This window comes from Microcaecilia unicolor, chromosome 10 (genome assembly GCF_901765095.1).
Source record: "Microcaecilia unicolor chromosome 10, aMicUni1.1, whole genome shotgun sequence".
NCBI classification, from domain to species: Eukaryota; Metazoa; Chordata; class Amphibia; order Gymnophiona; family Siphonopidae; genus Microcaecilia; species Microcaecilia unicolor.
In genome coordinates, this window is record NC_044040.1 from 197,122,674 (window position 1) to 197,147,544 (window position 24,871).

General features: G+C 43.0%; 1 protein-coding gene across 3 annotated transcripts in view; it reads right to left on the bottom strand.

Moving 5' to 3' along the window:
- Window positions 1-24,871, bottom strand: part of TNIK (TRAF2 and NCK interacting kinase) — a 450,083-nt gene that overhangs the window by 130,000 nt on the left and 295,212 nt on the right. For all 3 annotated transcript variants that reach the window (XM_030217217.1, XM_030217218.1, XM_030217216.1), the window contains exons 9-10: window positions 21,332-21,410; window positions 3,726-3,901 (exon numbers count right to left, since the gene is read on the bottom strand). In XM_030217217.1, coding sequence (XP_030073077.1) covers window positions 3,726-3,901; window positions 21,332-21,410 — 255 coding nt within the window. The remainder of the gene's footprint in view (window positions 1-3,725; window positions 3,902-21,331; window positions 21,411-24,871) is intronic.

A 24,871-nucleotide genomic window follows, 5' to 3' on the forward strand; every position in this document is an offset into this window, starting at 1 on the left:
GACTTGAAGATGCAAAAGTAACATCGAGTCTGACCTCACCAGCAACAAACACATAGGTAAGATAATTTTAAAAGCCATTTCTGACCTTCACTGGTTATCAATAGAAATCAAACAAAATAAAACATGGAAAAGAAAATAAGATGATACCTTTTTTATTGGACATAACTTAATACATTTCTTGATTAGCTTTCGAAGGTTGCCCTTCTTTGTCAGATCGGAAATAAGCAAATGCGCTAGCTGACAGTGTATATAAGTGAAAACATTCAAGCATTACTATGACAGTCTGACAGGGTGGGAGGATGGGGGTGGGTAGGAGGTATGCATGGGGACATCAAAGCATATCATTGATATTCTAACAGGATGGGTGTGGATAGGTGAGGGGTGGGGTGATCAACAGAGACATACAGCTTTACCTTCACTGGCGACTGCAGAAAGGTGATATGCTGCCTACACTATGTAAAAGGTAAAAATGTATTGTAGACTTTAAATTTGAGTCTTTCAGCAGCTTATCGAGCAGAAAATTTGTCCAACTCATCACATATAAATGTGTATATTTGGATCAAGTGATCGCCATGCCAGGGAGCAGCAGATAGAATGCTGAGCTCCTGCATCTCCCTTGACTAATCGGCATATTATCTGCGTATTTTACTTTGCCTATTTATTTATTTTATTTATTTATTTTATTTTATTTGTAGCAGTTGTATCCCACATTTTTCCAACAATTTGCAGGCTAAATGTGGCTTACATTTGCCGTAATGGCAGTTGCCATTTCCGGGTAACAGAATTACAAATGGTAATGTGTTAAGTTGCATACATACGTGAGGCATATTTTCAAAGCACTTAGCCTTCCAAAGTTCCATAGGTTTCTATGGAACTTTGGAAGGCTAAGTGCTTTGAAAATATGCCTCATGGTAACATACATGTAACATAACATGCGTGAACAGATCATGGTATAGATATATATCATGTGCATATATATGTTAAGGAAGAATAAATTATAGTAATAATTTATTACCATATAGTAATAAATTGCTCCAGATTTTATACGGAATGCACACGTAGGTCGCGGCTCTCAGCGGCTGGGTGCAATGGCCTCAAAACAGCTCAGGAGACAGTGGGATAGGCTGCGACGGGAGAAACTAAGATGGCTTACCAAGGTAATCCACAGAGTCCCTCCCTTAGCTCAGCCTGGACGGCCGAGATAATGGCGGTGGTGAAAGTGGCGGCGGTGGCGGCCTTAGATGCTAAGCTACAACAACTGTTTGATCAGGAGGAGGAAGCGCACCAGGGGAACATCGTTTATATTTACAAAATGATGACTTTGTTATTGTAAACAGTTTTCTTTATCTGGCCGCAATAAAAAAATGTTTAAACACAAAGACATATATTCTAATATCTACCATTTCATACTCCAAACGTGGTATATATCATTCAGTGTAAAAAATGTAACGAAGGATGCTATATTGGAGAAACAGGCCAGATGCTTAAGACAAGATTCAATTTACATAGACATCACATGAACAACACTGGTGCCAGCAGGGTTCCCACGCCTGTTGGTCAACATTTTACAGGACCAGGACACTGTACCAGTGACTTCACAGTGAGAATCCTGAAAGGTAACTTTAAAACCATACAAGATCGTAAGACCTTTGAAGTCAGAATGATTGAATATTTTAACACCCAACAGAAAGGACTTAACAAGGATCTAGGGTTCCTAGCCCATTATAAACCATAAAGCTGTATGTCTCTGTTGATCACCCTCCCCTCACCTATCCACACCCATCCTGTTAGAATATCAATGATATGCTTTGATGTCCCCATGCATACCTTCTACCCATCCCCATCCTCCCACCCTGTATGACTGTCATAGTAATGCTTGAATGTTTTCACTTATATACACTGTCAGCTAGCACATTTGCTTATTTCCGATCTGAGGAAGAAGGGCAACCTTCGAAAGCTAATCAAGAAATGTATTAAGTTATGTCCAATAAAAAAGGTATCATCTTATTTTCTTTTCCATGTTTTATTTTGTTTGATTTCTATTGATACTCCAAACATAAATAAATGGAAGGAATGTCGAGATGGTATTTTTTGAACTCACAAGAGACTGTCAGTACATATCTGAAGGATTTCAATCTAATAAAATCCCGCATACCTTTCAACACTCTCAAACTAAAGGCCAAGGGCTACATTCTGTGCCCAAAAATAAGCACCAAAATATTGCGCACTAAGCTAGTATACTATTCTGTGAAGGGTGTTTTGTGTGGATCGACCTTTGCAGAATATTAGCTTACCCCCCCCCCCCCCCCCCCCGGATTCTTCGAACAGCGACTAAAGTTGTGCGTGCAAATCTGCACGCATAGCCGATTTGCACGCACAACTTAATTGTTTAACAAGTTAATCAGTGCTGATAATTGGCCAACAAGCAATTATCAGCGCTAACTGGCACTAATTAGAATTTACGCATGCAACTTTTTAAGTGTGTTCTGTAAGGTGGTCTGCACAAATTCTAATGTACAGATTACAAAAAGTGGCATGGCTATGGGGGGGCATCCCTGAAAATTAAGAGCACTGTTACAGAATATGCCTAAATAAGGCGTAAGCAGTTATACAAACTTTTAGTTGGAGTAAATGGCTGCATCCAAAATTTTAGTCGCAGGACGGCCATTACGCATATTCTATCAAATGCGTCTACCTTTAGGCAAATGTTTATAGACTACCACTAAGCGCATTTTTGTTCAGTATCATATATAGATTCTGGCCTTTAGTGTGCAATTTGCACCTAACTTTGAGCACCAGCATTTCTGAGGGCAATTACATAAGTACGTAAGTATTGCCATACTGGGACAGACCAAAGGTCCATCGAGCCCAGCATCCTGTTTCCAACAGTGGCCAATTCAGGTCACAGATACCCGGCAAGATCCCCAAAATGTACAAAACATTTTATACTGCTTATCCCAGAAATAGTGGATTTTCCCCAAGTCCATTTAATAACGGTCTATGGACTTTTCCTTTAGGAAGCCGTCCAAACCTTTTTAAAACTCCGCTAAGCTAACCGCCTTTACCACATTCTCTGGCAACGAATTCCAGAGTTTAATTACACGTTGAGTAAAGAAAAACTTTCTCCGATTCGTTTTAATTTTACTACTTTGTAGCTTCATTGAATGCCCCCTAGTCCTAGTATTTTTAGAAAGAGTAAACAGATGCTTCACGTCTACCCGTTCAACCCCACTCGTTATTTTATAGACCTCTATCATATGTCCCCTCACTCATATTTTCTCCAAGCTGAAGAGCCCTAGTTAGGAGCACAAATGCAGATATTCTATAACACTGCACTTAATTTCTGGGAATTCCTCTAACCCGCCCATGCTCCTCCCCTGGCCACACCCCCATTGGAGCTGCACGCTATAAAATGTAGGCACGCACATTATAAGATAGGGGGTAGGGCAGATCCATGCATAACTCTTAATTACTGCCTATTAAGTGCTTGTTAATGCCAATAATGGACTGTTATCACCTAATTAGCTAATTGCGCACTCAACTTTGGGCGACCTATAGACAATCCAGAGGAAATATTACACTTACTCAAAGTGGAATCTGGAAAGCCGACATAATGCCAATACTAATACAGAGTGTTATTGTCAACCATGATCTCAGATCACCTGAATGGTGGGTGAACGTTTTCATTAGTTACACTTCCAGAAAGACACCAGAGCTCCACTCACCTTTCTCACCACGTTTTTTCTTCGTCCGGTCGATGTGATCCTTCAGCTGGATGCGAACCTGACGTTCGTTGGGCTGGTCTCGTATAAACGGATGCTTCATCAGCTGTTCTGTGGTAGGTCTCTGACTGTGATTCTTCACCAGGCAGCTCTCAATGAAAGACTGGAATTTTTTAGACCTGAACCAAAGTGAATTTTCAGATGAAGTCATCTTAATTTATGTATTCTGTGCAAAGGATACGACCTGATAGCATATAATATCACAAGCAGGCGAGGCAAAAAGCAGCCCTCAGTGGGGGAACGACAGATTAGCAACAACCCAAGAGCTTTTATTGCATAAAACAAAACTGATTAAAGGGAAGTGAGCCATATAGAGGCATATTTTCAAAGCACTTTGGGAGGCTAAGTTCCATAGGTTTCTATGGAACTTTGGGAGGCTAAGTGCTTTGAAAATGAGCCTGATAATCTCTCATAATCCAGCTAGCGTTAATACAAGCTTCGGGGGCACATAAATTAGTCGTGACTGTGTGGTTCACTTTCCATCGGGCTGTTGTTTTATACTGTTATTAAGATAATACAAGCTCTTGAGTTATTGCTAACCAGATATTTCTCTGCTTTTCCTGAGGTGGATGCCCCTTTCTGAATTTGTCACTTGGGGCCCTTCAATTGGACCTTAGGTATATACAAGATATCATGCCTGTGGTCAAGATGTAAAAATATTTCTCATGTGTTTACTTTTGACCCCAGGCAAGTTATCTTGTACATAGTTAAGTTCCAATTTAAGGGCCCCAAGTGACAAGTTCAGAAAAAAGCACCCCAGAATAGGGGCACCCACCTTTTCTCTTGGGTAACTTTTATGGTTATGGTTTATTAGGTTTAATATACCGCTTTTCATGGGTTATGGCAAAATGATATACAACTGTTAGCAATGCAACATCAACATTTATACAAGTGGAAGAACAATTTCAAAGCCATTTATTTGCGCAAACTGACCTGGCTGAAAATTGCCCTCCTCTGTCCAGCTAAAAGCACATACAGGCTTCCACACTGTGTGTACTTTTAGGTGGGCTGGAAAGATATATGCCTGGATGGGAGTGTTGAGATATAGAAAGAGAAAGAATATACAGCAGGGGCACAGTCAGACCTCGAGGTGGGAGGGGGCCAGAGCCCGAGGTGTGGGGGGGGGGGCATTTTGGTCCACCGCCCAGCCGCCCCCCTCTGACACCTCGCCGCCCTGCTCCTCCCCACCCACTGCCGCTGCTGTTAACACATCTTGGCTGGTGGAGGTCCCCAATTCCCACCAGCTGAAGCACTGCCAAAACAAATACCTTGGCTGGTCCCCATCCCCCGCCACCTGAAGCCTTCATCCAGCATTGGTCTCCGGCACCGCTGCATTGCCTGCGTTGCTCTCTTTTCCCTTCACGTCTGGCAGGCTCCTTTTAGTGAAATTGAGCATGCTCAATTTCACTAAAAGGAGCGTGCCGGACCTGAGGGGAAGAAAGAGCGGCAGGCAATGTGGCGGCGCTGGAGACCAGCAATGGACGAAGGCTTCAGCTGGCGGGGGCTGGGACCCCCGCCAGCCAAACCAAGGGCCCAGAGCAAATTTGGGGGGGGGCCAGGCCCCCGTGGCCCCACGTAGCAAACCACTGTTCAGTAGTGAGGCTGCTAATCTACCCCACCCTAGCCAGTACAAAGTAAAATGATGGTTTTCAGCTATTTTGCAGAGACAAACTGTATGTGGGTAGCTTTTTCTTTTTTGAAAATTAGCCATAAGTAAGCAGGGTAAAAGAACCCAAATACTTTGCAACTACGTAGACTATTTGAAATTTGCCTCTTTATAGCTGCAAAAAAAATGTCCTTTAGATATTAAGGTAACTGCACAACAGGACTCCGTTCAGCGTTATGATTTACATATAGAACAGCTGTTCCGTGAGGTCATGAGCACTTGAGACAGCTGCCAGGCCGATTCTCTCTAGGACAGGACTTGCCATGCATGTCCTATGGGCCCCACAGCCAGTTAGGTTGTCAAGATGCCTACACTAAATACACAAGCAGTAAACCTGCATACATCTGCTCATTTTTCACGCATATTCATTGTGGATATCCTGAAAACCTGACTGGAACCCCAGGATAGTGAGGCTGAAAATCTAGACAGGAAACCTACACTTTTACGAAGCAACTCCATAACATACGTGGTACCACTTATGCACCCACTACAAGCGTAAATGTTTACAAAAATGGCATTTGTGCGTGTCCACGCACATAAATGCATAACTTAAAATTCTGCCTAAATGCTATTCAAGTTTCAAGTTTATTTCGCATTTAATATCCCGCTCAAGAGAGAGCTATCAGAGCAGTTTACAATTCAGAACAATAACGAAAAGGAAAAGAACTACACAAAAATACCCACTTAACTTACACAGGGGGAATTCTATAAATGGTGCCTTAAAAATCGGCGCCGAAAAAAACATGTTGTTGCATGACTCTATAAACTACGCCTAATGTTACGTGTAGTTTATAGCATACTAGTAAGAAAGGCCCGTTTCTGAGGTCAATGAAACGGGCGCTAGCAAGGCGCTTTTCTTACCATCCCCCTCCCCTTGTTGGTGGACTTACCCTCCATGGTTATCGCGGCGGATCAGGTGTTTCGGACGGCACTTCGTTGGGGGGGGGGGGTGGAGGGTCTGCGTAGGTCGCTGTTTGTCGGTGTGCGTGGGGGGGGGGTGGAGCGTCGGAGGGCGGTGGAACTGTGGATTCGTTGAGTGTCATAGCCCCGCCCTGTACGTCATCACGTTGAGACACGAGGACGGGGCAAGCACTCATGGTGGAAAACTGATCTGGACCATGACACCTTAACTTGGAATGCTGGGTAACTTTGCCTCATAGAACGTTGGCGGTGCGTTTTATATAGAGAAATGCTTGCAAGCCTTTCTTGCGCAACCATTTAGGCCACCTAAAACCAGGCCTAAATACCTGCGCCGAAGTTAGGCACAGATCGGGGTCGTCTATAATAGTGCGCATAGTTTTGTGGAACACCCACAACCTGGCCCATTCCACGCTCATGGCCACGCTCCCTTTTTGACTGCGTGCATTAGAATTTACATGCACCGCGTTGTAGAATACACCTAGAAAACTGTGCGCATTAATTCTAATTAAAGCCAGTTAGTGCTGCTAATTGGTTGTTAAGTACTAATTATTGGCGCTGATTGTCTTGTTAATCAATTACGTTGTGCACGCAATTTGGCCATGCAGCCAAATTAGCACTCACAACTTAAAGCACCGTATATAAAATTGGGGGAGGATAGTGTATATTTCCAAGGGAGTATACACATGGGTGGAGCAAGGGCGGGCTCAAAATTTGTGCGTAACTTACAGAATATTCTAGGTTGCACAGGTGTCTGCGGCACTTAGGCGTTAACAATTCTCTAGTTGGCATAAGTGCTTGCGCCTAAAGGCACGCAGGCACGCATATACACCCAGCTCGAATGTTGGCATCTATGATCCTTTATAGATTAGGCTCCACCAGGTGCCCTAATTTCAAATGGCTGGAGTTGTGTCTTAGTGGAAACTGCTAAACATATGGGTCCATATGAATATTGACCCAAATGTGAAATTACACATGTACTACTTTCGCTTTTTAAAAACTGCCTTAACAGAAAATTCCCCCCCCCCCCCCCCACACACACACTTGCATTTCATTTTTATGTGGATAATTTTGTTCTTATTTTAAATAAAATGGCATGCAAACTTTTAAAAACTGAAAAGCACATATATTACTGCCGTCCTTGCCCCAATCATGTTCCTGGGAATGCCCCTTCCATCCCCCATTTGCAGGCAGAGGTGGAGGGGCATAATCGAACACGAATGCCTATCTCCATGGGCGTCTATCTCTGAGAACGGGTACGTGAAGGGGCGGGGGACAAACCGTATTTTCGAAAAAAAAATGGGCGTCCATCTTTTTTCCGATAATACGGTTTGTGCCGGGCAAATGCATCGGATTTGTGCGGATTTGAGCTGGGCGGTATCGTTTTTCAGCGATAATGAAAACCGAAGGCGCCCAGCTCAAAAACGACAAATCCAAGGCATTGGGTCGTGGGAGGGGCCAGGATTCGTAGTGCACTGGTCCCCCCTCACATGCCAGGACACCAACCGGGCACCCTTGGGGGCACTTGTAACAATTAAAAAACATACGTTAACTACCTCTGAAGTCCATAGCTCCCTTCCCTTGGGTGCTGAGCCCCCCAAATCCACTCCCCACAACTCTACACCATTACCATAGCACTTATGGCTGAAGGGGGGCACCTAGATGTGGGTGCAGTGGGTATTGGGGGTGGTTTGGAGGGCTCCCATTTACCACCACAAGTGTAACAGGTGGGGGGGGGGGGGATGGGCCTGGGTCCACCTGCCTGAACTCCACTGCACCCACTAACAACTGCTCCAGGGACCTGCATACTGCTGTGATGGAGCTGGGTCTGGCATTTGAGGCTGGCATACAGGCTGGAAAAAAAAGTTGTTAAAGTTGTTTTTTGTTTGGGGGAGTCAGGGGTGGTCATCCCCGATTCCCTACGGTGGTCATCTGGTCATTTAAGGCACTTTTTTGGGACTTGTTCGTGAAAAAAAAGGGTCCCAAAAAAGTGACCCAAATTCACGCTAAAAACGCCTTTCTTTTTTCGATTCGGCTGATAAACAATCCCCAGTCCCGCCTTCACCATGCCTGACACGCCCCCGTCAACTTTGGCCGTTTCCGCGACAGATTGCAGTTTAAGACGCCCCAAATCGGCTTTCGATTATACCGATTTGGGCGCCCACGGGAGAAAGACGCCCATCTCCCGATTTGGGTTGAAATATGGGCATCTTTCTCTTTCAAAAATAAGGCTGATAGTTGGTTTCTGGAAATACATACTCGATTTTATTTGCACACAGGGTAGACAATTTTCAGACTGCCCGTTTATGTGGATCATATGCATTTTACTTCCAGAAATCACTGAAAATTGCTTTCTTCAAGAAACATTTACCTTCAAATGTAATGGGGTTACAAAACGGACACCGCAGTTTGTTTAAATAAAAATGTACTGGGTTTTTTTTTTTTTGTCATTCCTTCTCTGGTTATGCCTTTAAACCCTCTCTTCTCTGTTCAGTAACTTGAGGTAAGAAAGGGTTAACTGAAGGGCAACATTAATTACAACCAGCTAATTTCTTACAAAATCATAACCAGCAAAAAGCAGGCACCACCCAAACCCCAAACAATTCCAAAACACCAGGGAAAACTTCCACCGTTTCGTTTGCGGGCTATTTAATGAACACAAACCTTTCACTTGGTTCCCAGAGCTCAAGGTCCTGCAGCAAGAAGGCAGCTGTAACGTGAACCTGGAATTCACAGCTCGTAATTCAGGGCTACTCCAAACACATCAACCACTGCATAAAGGGCCAGCACCTCAGATATACCTTCAAAGGTCAAACAGTTTCTACTTTCCACTCACTTTCTGGGAATCCGATCCCTCGTGCAGTAAAGGCGATATTCCACTGGTTTTCAGAGCACGATCCAATATACCCTTCGAGTTAAATTATTGTCGCACCTTTGCCACATGCCACATCCCAGTAATGCGGCGACTGTGCTCCAGAGAGAATGTGTTCAGTGAGACTGAATCTGAGTTTGGTGTGAGGAGTACTTTAACTGGGACAGAGAGACTTCTGGAGCAGATGATATAGCACCATGGAACCTAACCTCCCAGAGAAAGCCCGAAACTCATGGGAGGCTGAGGTCAGTCAGGAGCAGGCACAATTAGAAAAACAGGAAACCCTCACATCGCACACAAAGGAATACACTCAGTGGCGTAGCAAGGGCGGGGCGGTGGGGGTGGTCCTCCCCCGGGTGCACGCTGCTGGAGGGTGGTTCCCTGCTCCTTCTGCCCCGGAACTTCTTGTTCCGGGGCAGAGGGAGCAGGGAGCCAGTGGAGCCGACAGGCTGCTCTCTGCACCCTCCAGCAGCCAAGAATGCACCGGGGGGGGGGGGGGGGGGGGCTTGATGCGCCGGGGAGAGGGGTGTCATGCTGCACCCTGGGGGGACGGATGCTGCTACACTTGGGGGGGGGGGGGGGGGGTGCGCAGCGGCGATCCACCCTGGGTGGCAGTCGACCTAGGATCGCCACTGAATACACTAGATCAGTGGTTCTCAACAAGGTCCTCGGGGCACACCCAACCGATCAGGGTTTCAGGATAGTCATAATGAATATGCATGAGATAGATTTGAATACAATGGAGGCTGTACATGCAAACAAACCTATCTCATGCATCTGCATTGTGGTTATCCTGAAAACTTGACTGGCTGGGTGTACCCCAAGGCCTAAAATGAGAAGCACTAGACCCTATTTTATGGTACTGCTAGAACAGAAAAGATTCACAGAGAACCTGCTTAAAAGGCAAATGTTCTCTACTGAACAAGTCCAGAGCCATGGCCCAGGGCAGAAATTTAACAGAGGAGCGCAGAATCCACCAGCAGGCTGCATCTTCTTCAGTTCCAGAGGGGCATAATCGAAAGGGACGTCGTCGCAAAACGTCCCCATCCAGGGGCGGGGAAACCTGTATTTTCAAAACAAGATGGACGTCCATCTTTTGTGTTGATAATACGGTCGGGGACGCCCAAATCCTGAAATTTGGTCGTCCTTAGAGATGGTCGTCCCTAGACTTGGTCGTTTCTGATTTTCGGTGATAATGGAAACCAAGGACGCCCATCTCAGAAACGACCAAATGCAAGCCCTTTGGTCGTGAGAGGAGCCAGCATTCATAGTGCACTGGTCCCCCTAACATGCCAGGACACCAACCAGGCTCCCTAGGGGGCACTGCAGTGGACTTCAGAAATTGCTCCCTTACCTTGTGTGCTGATCCCCCCAAAACCCACTACCCACAACTGTACACCACTACAATAGCCCTTACTGGTGAACGTGGACACCTAGATGTGGGTACAGTGGGTTTGTGGTGGGTTTTGGAGGGCTCGCTGTTTCCGCCACAAAAACGTAACAGGTAGGGGGGGATGGGCCTGGGTCCGCTTGCCTGAAGTGCACTGCACCCACTAAAACTGCTCCATGTACCTGCATACTGCTGTGATGGACCTGAGTATGACATTTGAGGCTGGCAAAAAATATTTTGAAAGATGTTTTTTGAGGGTGGGAGGGGGTTAGTGACCACTAGGGGAGTAAGGGGAGGTCAAACCCGATTCTCTCCGGTGGTCATCTGATCAATTCGGGCACTTTTTTGTGCCTTGGTCGTAAGAAAAACGCGACCAGGTAAAGTCGTTCAAGTGTTCGTCAGGGACGTCCTTGTTTGTTTCAATTATGGGTCGAGGACGTCCTAGTGTTAGGCACGCCCAAGTCCCGCCTTCGCTACGCCTCCGATACGCCCCCTTGAACTTTGGCCGTCCCTGCGACGGAGAGCAGTTGGGGACGTCCAAAATCGGCTTTCGATTATACCGATTTAGACGACCCTGTGAGAAGGACGCCCATCTTCCGATTTATGCCAAAAGATGGGGGTCCTTCTCTTTCGAAAATGAGCCCATTAGGGCCCAGGGAAACCGCCCTGCTTGCACCTCCGCAACACCAGCCCTGAACGATTCCTTGAGTAAGATGGGGAGAAGCCAGGGCCTTTACAGTGCCACAGCATTATACTGAGTTGTATAAATGAGGTAGGAGTATGTACCAGTGGTTTTAATATAGAATTATAAACTGTAACTCTAAAACTCAATGTCAAAACCATTAGTAGAAAGAAAACTGCATTAGAGCGTGACCTGTAAGATTTGATATCACATGACAGCTCTAAGCTTTCCCTGAGAACTTTATCTAGAAAAGGGAGTGATGTGAAAGATTTGATTTATGAGGTTGAGCCACTTGCTGAGCACGGAAAAGCCCCCAGAACTGGGCACAATCAGACTGTGTCTACATTTTTCAGCGTAAATAAGTGTCAGGCCATTTGGAACCACAAGTAAACAGCTTTGATTGTAACAGAAAGGAGGTATATCAAATCCTATTCCCCCCCCCCCCCCCCCCATGAACTTGGGAGCTGCCTATAATTTTCTTCTACTGGCTCCAGCCAAGAGCAAGAACACAGGGCTACACTTACCGCACCGAAATCTAAGCATATTCTGTAACTACACGCATAACTTAATTGGCTTAACAAGCTAATCACCGTTGATAGCAGCACTTAACAAGCAATAATGAGCACTAATTGGCAATAATTAGAATTTACATGTATAACCCCTAAACGTATTCTGTAATGCACTGTGCCTAAATTATAATGTCCGCTGTTCAAAAGGGGCGTGGCTATGGGCGGGGAAATGGGTGTTTAGCGGGCGTTCCAAAATTTACTCGCATAGTTATAGAATATGGCCCAGTGCGCATAAATCTACGCGCATGGATTTAGGCCACATTTTCATTGGCCTAAATGGATGCGTGTAGTTTTAGGTGATAGGATATCAACTTAAGCGTATTCTATATACCGCGCCTAAATCTAGGTGCGCCTATAGAATACACTTAGGCGGAAATGTTTTCCGCACGGACTTTTTAGGCACCATATATTGAATCTGGCCTTAAGAGATTTATTAACCACTTTTATGAAGAGATTCACTCAAAGCGGTGTACGGCTGGTACAGTAACATAAAATTTTGTAAAATGTTATAAGCAAAAATACAGTCAATGATTATGTATACAAGGATTTAGAATAATGGCATATATGAACAAATGTGAACACAAGTGTTTAAATGCCAAATATCTACCTAAGCGCTATTCTGCAAATATATCTTACATAGCGTGTATTTTTCAGGTAGGTATATACATAGGTGGAATCTGGGTGGAGCATGGGTGGGACTCACACATGTAGCTTATAGAATTCTATAAATTCTATACATATCTCCAACATTTAGGCGCGAACACTTGCACCAGCTTTATGGATGGCGTAAGTGCGAGCGTCCAACTGCATATGCACTGGTGTTTCTAGTGTTCAAGAAGGGAAAGTAGATGTTGACTTTCCTTTATAGAATTCATATCACATAGGTGCGCCTTCTGGGCACCTAAATATAGGTGCATTAATATAAAATTATCTTCTTATGTTGTAATTCTGTAACAGGGTGCATAAGTATATAGAGCAGGCGCCTACGCGGGGAAGTTATCAATGTGGGCTTCCTCTGAGACGTGTCATTTTAACCCCAGTTATTTATTTATTTATTTGCAACATTTGTATCCCACATTTTTCCCCCACACAAGCAGGCTCCATGTGGCTTACAAGTCAATAAGAAATAGGGTCAAGTAAGGGTGGGGGTACATGTGTAAAATAAGGTACAAAATAATAAGGAATAAAATGGTCCTTTGAGGCAATATAATGTAGAGTCTATTGAGTAGCATCAGTAGGGTAGGCCTTACAAAACAGATAGGTCTTTAAAGAGCGCCTAAGTCTTGATGATCATGCAGCGTTTTCACACAGTTCGGTAATGCATTCTGTTGGAATTTATTGTATTTTACATGCATTGCCTGTCACCTATTATTTCTCTGTGATTACTCTGTGACCTCTGATGTGAATTACTTAGAGAGGTCACAGCTATGCAACTTCCTGTGGGGGTTAGACACAGCACATGGAGCTCATGTTCTCTCCTAACCTGAGAGGATCTATGGTGGTGTGAGCATCCATTACCATCTAAGCACATGGAAGGAGCTGATAATACAAATGTATAGTATTATGTATATATAAGCCTGTCTGATTATAATCTAACTACAAACTGTGAGTAAACAGATGTTTTGTTACTTCAACTTTAAAGTGACTCAGCAGTGAATTATTCTGGGGTATATGAGAGAGATGAAGAAAGAAATTAACATTTCTAAAGCTGAAGCTGTGTGTACTAAAATCTGCTAATTATTTACTACAAATAATCCAACAAAAGGGTTATGGGCCCAGGCTCAGGAATTGAAAAAGAAGAGAAATATTACCAGGCAGTAAAAAAGCCACATTTTTCTCTTAAGTTTTAACAGAAAGATTCAGTCTGTCTCTCTCTCCCCCCCACACAGCAGACAGAAGGCTAAGAAAATGGCTGAGGGAGGAAATTCACCATTTTTCTACTCTCTCAAGGTGCCTAAATTAACTGAATTTAATTATCAGCAGTGGGAACTAAGATTCATATGTCTCCTTCGAGCAAAAAGATTAAATATATGCTTAGACCAAAACAGAACAGCTGAAAATATGGCTGAATGGGACAATGCAAACTATTATGTGAAGTGCATGTTTTTGGAAGCTCTCTCAGAGAAACAAGCCATATTAGTGGAGGGAAAAGATACACCAAAGGACATTTTATATAAACTGAGAACTATGTATGCAACTACATATGCAAAGCAGCAACCAATTTGGTTAGCAGAGTTGAATGAAACCAAATTAAGGGATAAAAGTAAATGTAATGATCACATTATGCATCTTATGTCTTCATTTCAAAAGTTAGAACTTTCTGGAATTCCCATGTGTGATGCATTGAAAAGAGCATTTCTTTTTACCTCACTATCAAAGAAGTTTGATGTTTTTAGGTCTGTAAATGAAGCCATTGAAGGGCAATCTTTTGAACAGGCAACATCAAAACTAAGGCAGGAATGCATAATAAATGATTCTGAGGAGATGTGTTCTCAAAGCAAGTCAGAGAGAAATGAAACAAATTTCTTGGCAAAGAACAGAGGAAGGCGGAGCTATGGGAAAACTCCACCCAAGGGCAAGCTGATTTGCTATTTATGTGGAAAGGAGGGACATGTATCTAAATGGTGTAAGGAAACACAAAACACTCCCTCTAGCTCACCTAAGCCAATGGAACAAAAGAATTTTCCTAGCAGAAAATGTATGAAAGACAATGATAAACACAAGGGCTTTCTAATGGCAGAAAAATCTTTGACTATGGTAAATAATAATTCAAATGAAAGTACTTGGATTTTGGATTCGGGGAGCACATGCCATTTAACCAATTGTAAGGATTTCTTTCAGGAAATGAGTCCAGAAGAAGGTATTCTTAATACTGCAAACGCAGGGACTGCTCAGATCCAAGCAAAAGGCATTGGATTCTTAAAATGCAAAGTGTCTAATGAAGTTAAAGAAATTCCTGTAAGTGATGTCTTGTATATTCCCCAAGCAGTTTGCAATATGCTTAGTGTATCTACATTAGATAAGAAGGGATTTGTGATTCATTTTGAAAACAGTAAGTGCACAATCTCAAAAAATGATGAAGTGTATGCTGAAGCTTTTATGCATAATGATGTTTATAAACTGAGCATTTCAGGTGAAGCCTCACATATGGCGCAAGTAAGGAAGAATGATGGTAAATGTAGTCTGGAAATCTGGCACCGCCGCCTGGGACATCGTGATTTTAAGGTGATCCAGGATCTTTACAGTAAGCAACTTGCTACAGGCATTGAAATAAGTGCAGATACTGGTAAAATGGAGAAATGCATAGACTGTGTTACTCAAAAAGGTGCGAGACCCTCATTTCCTGCATACACAGGAAGTAGGAGTAATAAAGTACTGGACTTAATACACAGTGACTTATGTGGACCGTTTAATATCCCATCATTGGGAAATAACAGATTTGTGCTAATATTCTTGGATGATTTCTCTAGATACTGTGTGGCCTATTTGCTGAAAGAAAAAAGTCAAGTCACAGACATGCTGAAGAAATACGTAGCCATGGTGAGCAATAAATTTGAAAGAAAACCAAAGGTTCTTCAGACCGACAATGGTGGTGAGTTCACTTCACAAAGCATGCGCACATTTCTAGAACAAGAAGGCATTCAGCATATCACAACAGTAGCTTATACACCAGAGCAAAATTCTGTTGCAGAGAAAAAATTTAGGTCACTTGTGGAAATGACCAGATGTATGCTGTCAGATAGCAATCTCCCTAAAAGACTATGGGGGGAAGCCATTCTCACAGCAGTGTACCTACAAAACAGAATGCCAACTAAAGGCGCTGAGCGCACACCACATGAGACATGGCATGGTAGGAAGCCAAACCTGTCACACATAAGAACATTTGGAAGTACAGCATATGCTCATGTACCAAAGCAAAGAAGGCATAAGCTGGATTCCACAACAGAAAGGGGCATTTTAGTTGGCTATGCTCCAGGACACAAAGGATATAGAATTTTGAATCTGAAAACTGGCATTGTTGGCATAAGACATGTTACATATTTTGATGAAAACAAGAGGGTTGATAAAGGCTGGATTATCCCAGATGAGCCTTATCATCCAGAATATGAAACTAGAACCATAATAGACATGCCAGTGTATATAAATGCCATACCAAGGCAGATGTCTGAAAGCAACTCACCTGTATCTAACGAGGAACAGGCAGAGGAAGCAGACACAGAAAGGATCATTGCAGGAGACAGTACAGTTGGAGAAGGGGAATCAATTGGAGAAGGACTCTCAGATTTAGAGGATGCGGAAAGGTCAGACCAACCTGTTGTCAGACGCTCATCCAGGGAAAACAAAGGTGTTCCACCCCCAAGACTGTCTTACCTAACAAAGTCAGCAGAAGCTCAAGAGCCCTTAACATGGGATGAGATTGAGAAAATGCCAGCAGAAGAAGCTGCTGAATGGCGTAAAGCTGCACAAGAAGAAATTGATGCATTGGATAAAAATAATACTTGGATTCTGACAAAATTACCTCCTGGCAAAAAAGCTATAGGATGCAAATGGGTATTCAAGTTAAAAAGGAATGCACAAGGAAAAGTGGAAAGGTATAAAGCCAGATTAGTCGCAAAGGGATATCTTCAAAAATATGGAGAAGATTTTGATGAAGTGTTTGCACCTGTAGTGAAACACACGACAATTAGAACACTTCTGAGCATTGCAGTCTCAAAAGGCATGCAAGTCAACCACATTGATGTGAAAACAGCATTTCTTCATGGAGATATAACTGAAGACTTGTACATGGAACAGCCAACAGGTTTCATAAATACAAAACAAAGACAGCTAGTGTGTAAATTAAACAAAGGTCTTTATGGATTAAAGCAAAGTGCAAAATGTTGGAATGACAAATTGCATGAAATATTGACAAATTTAGGATTTAAGCAAGGTGAAGCAGATAAATGCTTGTACACTAGGTGCAGAAATGGACAATATGCATACATTTTAGCTTTTGTGGATGATCTGCTCATTGCAAGCAAAAGTGAGCAAGAGTACAAGGACATTGTAAAATATTTAAACCTGAATGTTGAGATAAAAGAACTTGGTAATGTGTCATACTATCTTGGTATAGAAATTGAGAAACAAAATGATGGTTCTTATCTTCTAAGCCAGAAGCAGAAAATAAATGAGCTTATTGAAAGTTTAGGTATGCAAGATGCCCAAGTTGTAAGCACTCCCATGATCACTGATTTTCTGAAGGATGAAACAGTAAGAGAACCTTTACCAGATAACATCCAATATAGATCAGCCATAGGTAAGCTTTTATATCTGACTACCACATACAGGGCTGATATAGCAAATGCAGTAGGAATTTTGAGCAGAAGGGTCAGCTCACCTACCAAATCAGATTGGACTGCAGTTAAAAGGATGGTAAGGTATTTAAAGGGTACCATTGATTGTAAATTAAAGATTTCAGCCAATAGTAATCCAAAACTAATATGTTACTGTGATTCAGATTGGGCAGGGGATCATTCTGATTATAAATCCACAAGTGGATATGTGTTTATGTATGGAAATGTACACATTTCATGGGCCAGTCATAAACAAAGTATTGTGAGTTTGTCTTCTACAGAAGCTGAATATGTGGCCGTATCGGAAGCGTGCAGAGAACTGATGTGGATTGAAAAACTTTTGCTGGATTTTGGAATAGCTGAACAGAGACCAATCCAGATAATGGAAGATAATCAGAGCTGCATCCGACTGTCACAGAATGACAAGGTTCAGTCACGCACCAAGCACATCGCAACGAAATACCACAATGTTCGAGAGTTGGCGAAAGAAGGGGTCATCAGTCTACACTATTGTCACACCAGTGAGATGACAGCTGACATCATGACCAAACCGTTACCCAGAGAACACTTTGTGAATCTGCGTATAAAGCTTGGACTTTGTATGAATAAATAATTGCATGACAGTTATGCATGAGAAGGGGTTTGTTGGAATTTATTGTATTTTACATGCATTGCCTGTCACCTATTATTTCTCTGTGATTACTCTGTGACCTCTGATGTGAATTACTTAGAGAGGTCACAGCTATGCAACTTCCTGTGGGGGTTAGACACAGCACATGGAGCTCATGTTCTCTCCTAACCTGAGAGGATCTATGGTGGTGTGAGCATCCATTACCATCTAAGCACATGGAAGGAGCTGATAATACAAATGTATAGTATTATGTATATATAAGCCTGTCTGATTATAATCTAACTACAAACTGTGAGTAAACAGATGTTTTGTTACTTCAACTTTAAAGTGACTCAGCAGTGAATTATTCTGGGGTATATGAGAGAGATGAAGAAAGAAATTAACATTTCTAAAGCTGAAGCTGTGTGTACTAAAATCTGCTAATTATTTACTACAAATAATCCAACACATTCCACATCTGCGTTCCTAAGGAGGAGAAATTAGACGCGTAGGTGGTTTTGTATTTAAGACCAATGCAACTGGGATAATGAAGATTCATGTAATTACGAGACGATCTGTTTCTGTTCCTCGCCGGAAGATCAAGTAAGTCAATCATATAATCCGGGGCTTCACCATAGATTATTTTGTGGACCAAAGCTTGAAGGTTATAAGGTTCATAACTGGGAGCCAGTGTAGTATCCGACGTAGTAGTGTAGTTATTAGTAACTAGGTCTCATTGCATAAAATGGGACCTGTGGTAAAAACAGCACGTTAGTGGTAAAATAACTTGTCTTAACGGTAGTCCACATTGATAACTTCCCCCTTAGTGTGAAGAGTTCCAGTCTCTGGTAACCAGAGCTGATATTGTGATGTCATAAGGCCTCATTCCACAAATGCCTAAGAGCCAACCTCATCAGTGATGTCACAATGGCTCGATTGTCCTATACTTGGCTCACTTTTTATTACATACTAGTAAAAAAGGCCCGTTTCTGAAGGCAAGGAAACGGGCCCAAGGCAGGCAATTTCTCCTCCCCCCCCCCCCCCCGCGCTACGGCCCCCTCGCCCTCCCCCGGACCGCCGAAAACCGCCCCCCACCGCTGTTGTGTACTACCTGTGCTGACAGGGGACCCAAACCCCCGACAGCCGAAGTGTTGTAGTGCCCTTCGCGTTCCTTCCTCATCTTCTCTGGAAGTTCCTCTGCGTGCGTCTGACGTCAGACGCACGCAGTCAGACGCATGCAGAGGAACTTCCATAGAAGATGAGGAAGGAACGCAAAGGGCACAACAACACTTCAGCTGTCGGCGGTCCGGGGGGGGGGGGGGGGGTTGACAGGTTCGCGGAAGGGGGCGGTCGAGGGGGCCGTGGCGCGGGGGGGGTGACAGATGATTCCGAGGCAGTGGGAGGAGTAGGGAAACACGCGAGAATGTTGGAGGTGAGAATTATTATATAGGATAGCAGTGATTTCAAATTTTAGAGACATTTCTTTTCTATTTAATTAAGGAGGAAAGTTATCAACATGGGCTAGATTAAGACATGTTACTTTACTGTTAACCCCAGTTATTAGTAACTAGGACTGATTGCATAAAATGGGGCCTGTGCTACAAACAGCATGAATTTTCACTAAAACAGCACGACTTAACAGTAGCCCAGGTTGAAAACTATGCCCCTATGTGTCTTTATAAAATACTAACACAAATCCAGTAGAAATCATGCCTAGATTGATTACATGAACAGTGCACCTGCTGAAGAACAGGTATAAATCTATGTGTATATTTATAAAATCCAAATATAAATTTTGACACTGCCCAAACACCACCCCCGAGCACACCAAGAGGGGCATAATCGAAAGGGGCGCCCAAGTTTTCCTGAGGACGTCCTCGCAGGACGTCCCAGCGAAGGGGCGGGGCAGCCCGTATTATCGAAACAAGATGGGTGTCCATCTTTCATTTCGATAATAAGGTTGGGGAAGCCCAAATCGCGAAATTTAGGTCAACCTTAGAGATGGTCGTCCCCGATTTTCGGCGCTAATGGAAACTGAGGACGCCCATCTCAGACAACGACCAAATGCAAGCCCTTTGGTCGTGGGAGGAGCCAGCATTCGTAGTGCACTGGTCCCCCCTGACATGCCAAGACACCAATTGGGCACCCTAGAGGGCACTGAAGTGGACTTCAGAAATTGCTCCCAGGTGCATAGCTCCCTTACCTTGTGTGCTGAGCCCCCCAACCCTCCCCCCCAACCCACTCCCCACAACTGTACACAACTACCATAGCCCTTATGGGTGAAGGGGGGCACCTACATGTGGGTACAGTGGGTTTGTGGTGGGTTTTGAAGGGCTCACATTTTCCACCACAAGTGTAACAGGTAGGGGGGGATGGGCCTGGGTCCGCCGGCCATCAATTTCGCTGGCGCCATTCGATTATTCCCCTCCATCTTACCATTTGTTTCGAAAGATGGGCGCCCTTCTCTTTCGAAAATAAGCCTGCAAGTGTATCACACACACTTTTAGACATGACCTAGTTTTATAAGAGCCCATTTGCTTGTGTAAATCACTATTTTACTTGTGAAAATGGTTTATGTAATGACCCTCATTATTAACAAATACATTTCATTGCATAAAATAAGACCTATGGTAATTAATGTGTGTCAAAAGAGTTGGTGCGTGCTAACGCTATGGGATACATTAGTAACTCTAGCTTGTAATTTGCATTAACAAGTCATTGTTGTGTAATCAGTTGTGTATTTCCCCTCTCTCCAACTGGCAAACCAGAAGGTCACAAACTTTTTGAAAGCTCTAAGCCTAGAAACACAGCCTCAAAACTAATCTCAAGCTAGTAAAACAGTTTTTATATTTACCTCATTACATCCTGGAGAGAGCACCCCAGTACAGCACTTCTGTGTGTCAACGTCCTACGTTTTTCACCAGCCTTCTTACTCCTCCCACTTTGGGTGTACTGAGATACTAATTTATAACAGCTATATCTTTTGGAATTAAATAACCCAGTTTATGACTAAAGATGCCAGCTGACATCAGCACAGAACAGCTGATTTAAAAAGATTTTGCACCATCTAGGAGTGCTCTGGTTTTCATCAGCGCGCATTGTATCTGTTATTGAAAAATGTAAAAGTTTTACCGAATCAGGAACTGAGCTGAAGTCCCCCCCCCCCCCCTCCTCCCCCTAGATTCCTGATCTGAGAAGACAAACTGTCCTTTGCTAGAATGACTTCAGTGTTTCCACTGAAAGAAAACATTTCATTATACAGGGAGTAGGTGCCAAGCTAAGTTTCAGAGAGCTAGCTGCAGGCTAGGTAAACATCCTTCAAAAAGTCAACTCTTAAAAAGAGAAATGACAAATTAGGGGAATTTCTTTTCCTTCCAGAGGAAAGACGATAGCTGAAAAGGGTCAAAGGTTTGAGGGCTTCTTTTATTTTTCTTGGTGTCCGTCATAAAAAGTAATTTGATTCTTTATGGCGTTGAAAAAAAAAAAATCAGTGTTTCGCAATGACTTACCATTTCTTTGATTTTAGCCTAGGAGCTGGGTTCCGGGGGATAAGAAACAGGGCTCTCATAGGATGCATGTCACAGAGAGCTAGAATGTGACAGAAAAAGCATTAGGAATCAGAAAACAACTGGTACCTTGCAAGAAAAAAGAAAAATCAGAAAAAGCTACATCCCTTTAAAAGATCTCTGTAGATTCTGTTTTATTCAGAGCAGATCCTTTCGTCACGTTACTTAAGGCATAATACGCCAACAAAGGCAGACTTCAGATTGGTACAAGACTGGCAAGCTAACAGATTTCGCCAAGATCTCTTTTTATTTCATTTAATTTTGTTCTTTGTTGTTGTTGTTTTTTTAATGTTTCATTTTTGCTGTGGATTTAAGGGACATCCAGGGCAGTCACTGGAGAAAACAGCATCCTGGGTATGGCTGCTTAGGGTGAGCTCCCCCTGACTACTACTACTATTTAACATTTCTAAAGCGCTACCAGGGTTACGCAGCGCTGTACAATCTAACAAAGAAGGACAGTCCCTGCTCAAAGGAGCTTACAATCTAAAGGACAAAAAAGTGCAGTCAATCAAATTGGGGGCAGTCTAGATTTCCTGGATACAGGTACAATGGTTAGGTGCCGAAAGCGACATTGAAGAGGTGGGCTTTGAGCAAGGATTTGAAGATGGGCAGGGAGGGGGTTGACTGACTCAAGACCCGGATGGTAATGCCCCTCCCCTCACCCCCACCCCTAATTTGGCACCCCAGGGCAGTAAGCATTTCTATCCATCCCCTTATGATGGCTCTGGGGAAATCTGCCCACTTGTGTGGATTCTGCATAGAACATGCTGAATTTTTGTCATCAAGTGGCCTGACTGCTTAAAAAGGCTTGAGGACCAGTCTGGTTAAAATGGCAAGGTAGCTGTGTTAGTCCACTCTTAAGGTAACAAACAGAAATAAAGCAAAACCAAAAAAGAAAATAAGATGATACCTTTTTTTACTGGACTAACTTAACACATCTTTTGACTAGCTTTCGAAGTTAATACTTTCTTCTTAAGAACAGAAATGAACAAAAGATGACATAGTCTGGTATTTATCAAATTATGAATGGTAATATGTAGGAAAAGTAAATGGTGTCAATATACGATTGTGGGTTCCCACTGGACACCACCGGGGACCAATCAAAGAACAGGACAACTTGTGATAGCAGGATTGTGATTTATGCCATTATTTGTCCGTGTGACCTTTTATATATAGGCAGAAGTAGCTGTCCAGTGAAGGTCAGGCTTAATGAACACAAATCGCATATCCATACATAGTAACATAGTAGATGACGGCAGAAAAAGACCTGCACGGTCCATCTAGTCTGCCCAACAATTTAAACTCATACGTGCTACTTTATGTGTATACCGGACCTTGATTTGTTTCTGCCATTTTCAGGGCACAGACAGTAGAAGTCTGCCCAGAACAAGGCCCACCCCCCAACCACCAGCCCCGCCTCCCCCCACCGGCTCTGCCATACAAGATCTTTGCAAGCACCCTTGGTCCAGCATTGGGTAGATAAACAACATACAGAACTGGATATTAGATGGCGTGTGCTAGATCAGCTTTATGTAGGGTGGGAGGGTGGCAACATAGAGAAAAGGTTAAATTATTGGGAACAGAGCTGGATATCTAAATTACAATCGGTGTCTCAGAGGGGATTAAATCTGGGAATTGAGTGGATGACACTGTTGTAATTTTGGGTCTTGCGATTGGCTCCCTCACATCAGGTGATCCATTTGAGCTTTATTTAAGACAGGGTAAGAAAGCCGCCGTCGCCATTTTGAAGCTGGGTGTGACAAATGCTGGCATCATTCTTAGCAGGTATTGATTTAGATAATATTGTTCCACGTTAGGAGTTATGGACCAAGAAAGGGATCTGGGTGTCGTCGATAATACACTGAAACCTTCTGCTCAGTGTGCTGCTGCGGCTAGGAAAGCGAATAGAATGTTGGGTATTATTAGGAAAGGTATGGAAAACAGGTGTGAGGATGTTATAATGCCGTTGTATCGCTCCATGGTGCGACCGCACCTTGAGTATTGTGTTCAATTCTGGTCGCCGCATCTCAAGAAAGATATAGTAGAATTGGAAAAGGTGCAGCGAAGGGCGACTAAAATGATAGCGGGGATGGGACGACTTCCCTATGAAGAAAGACTAAGGAGGCTAGGGCTATTCAGCTTGGAGAAGAGACGGCTGAGGGGAGAGATGATAGAGGTATATAAAATAATGAGTGGAGTGGAACAGGTGGATGTGAAGCGTCTGTTTACACTTTCCAAAAATACTAGGACTAGGGGGCATGCGATGAAACTACAGTGTAGTAAGTTTAAAACAAATTGGAGAAAATGTTTCTTCATCCAACGCATAATTAAACTCTGGAATTCTTTGCTGGAGAACGTGGTGAAGGCGGTTAGCTTAGCAGAGTTTAAAAAGGGGTTAGACGGTTTCCTAAATAACAAGGCCATAAACCACTACTAAATGGATGGGAAAAATCCACAATTCCAGGAATAACATGTATAGAATGCTTGTACGTTTGGGAAGCTTGCCAGGTGCCCTTGGCCTGGATTGGCCACTGTCGTGGACAAGATGCTGGGCTCGATGGACCCTTGGTCTTTTCCCAGTACGGCATTACTTATGTACTTATAAAGGATAGACACGGGTATGGTTTTATATTGATCCATACTTTCGTCATTTTTAAGGGGTATGCCTTGATGCAGCTGGAATCCGAAACATAGCCTATGTCGGCAAAAAAAAAAAAACCCAGCTGATATGAGCAGTTAAAAAGATGAGTATTAAGATTTTAAGTCAAATTTGTTCGAAATAAATAGCAATAATGTTGAGATAAAGTATATAAAAAAGATAATTAAAACACTCATAATTTGATAATTAAAGAATTTACCGTTTCCCGATGAAGAGGTGGGTGTGTAATTCTCACTATATTAAGATAAGAATTGGTGAGTGTCACCACTGAGGTTAGCGGTAAAATTATCTTTAGTAGGAGATCATTATGGTTTGAATTATATGTCAGCTCCTTGAAAGAATTTTGTGCTAGTGGAAGGTATATTCTGCTATTTGACATCTTTTGTTCATTAAGGTACTGACTTCAAAAGCTAAACAAAAAACACTAGTAAACAAAACAAAAAAAACCAAAGAAAAGGTATCATTTCATCTTCTTTTTTGGGGGGGTTTATTGCTATTAATGGACCAATCTATTAACCCCAAAGAATTTTTTGCATGTGTTCATCCAGTTGCAATATTTTTGGCAGACCTACTTTTTTAAGACATGTATTTATTTAATTATACAGTTTACACCTAAACAGCTCACAATTAAAACATACATAAAATCCAAATATGTAACAAATCACAACAAAATGGACAAGATTCAGTAAATGGCGAAATCTGGGCGGAGCGCTATTCTATAAATGCCAAGCTGCACGCAGTGAATAGAACAGCGCTTAGAGCCAATTTCCGCACCAAACTTTGGGTGCAAGGATTTACACCAACTGAATCCTGGTGCAAATCCT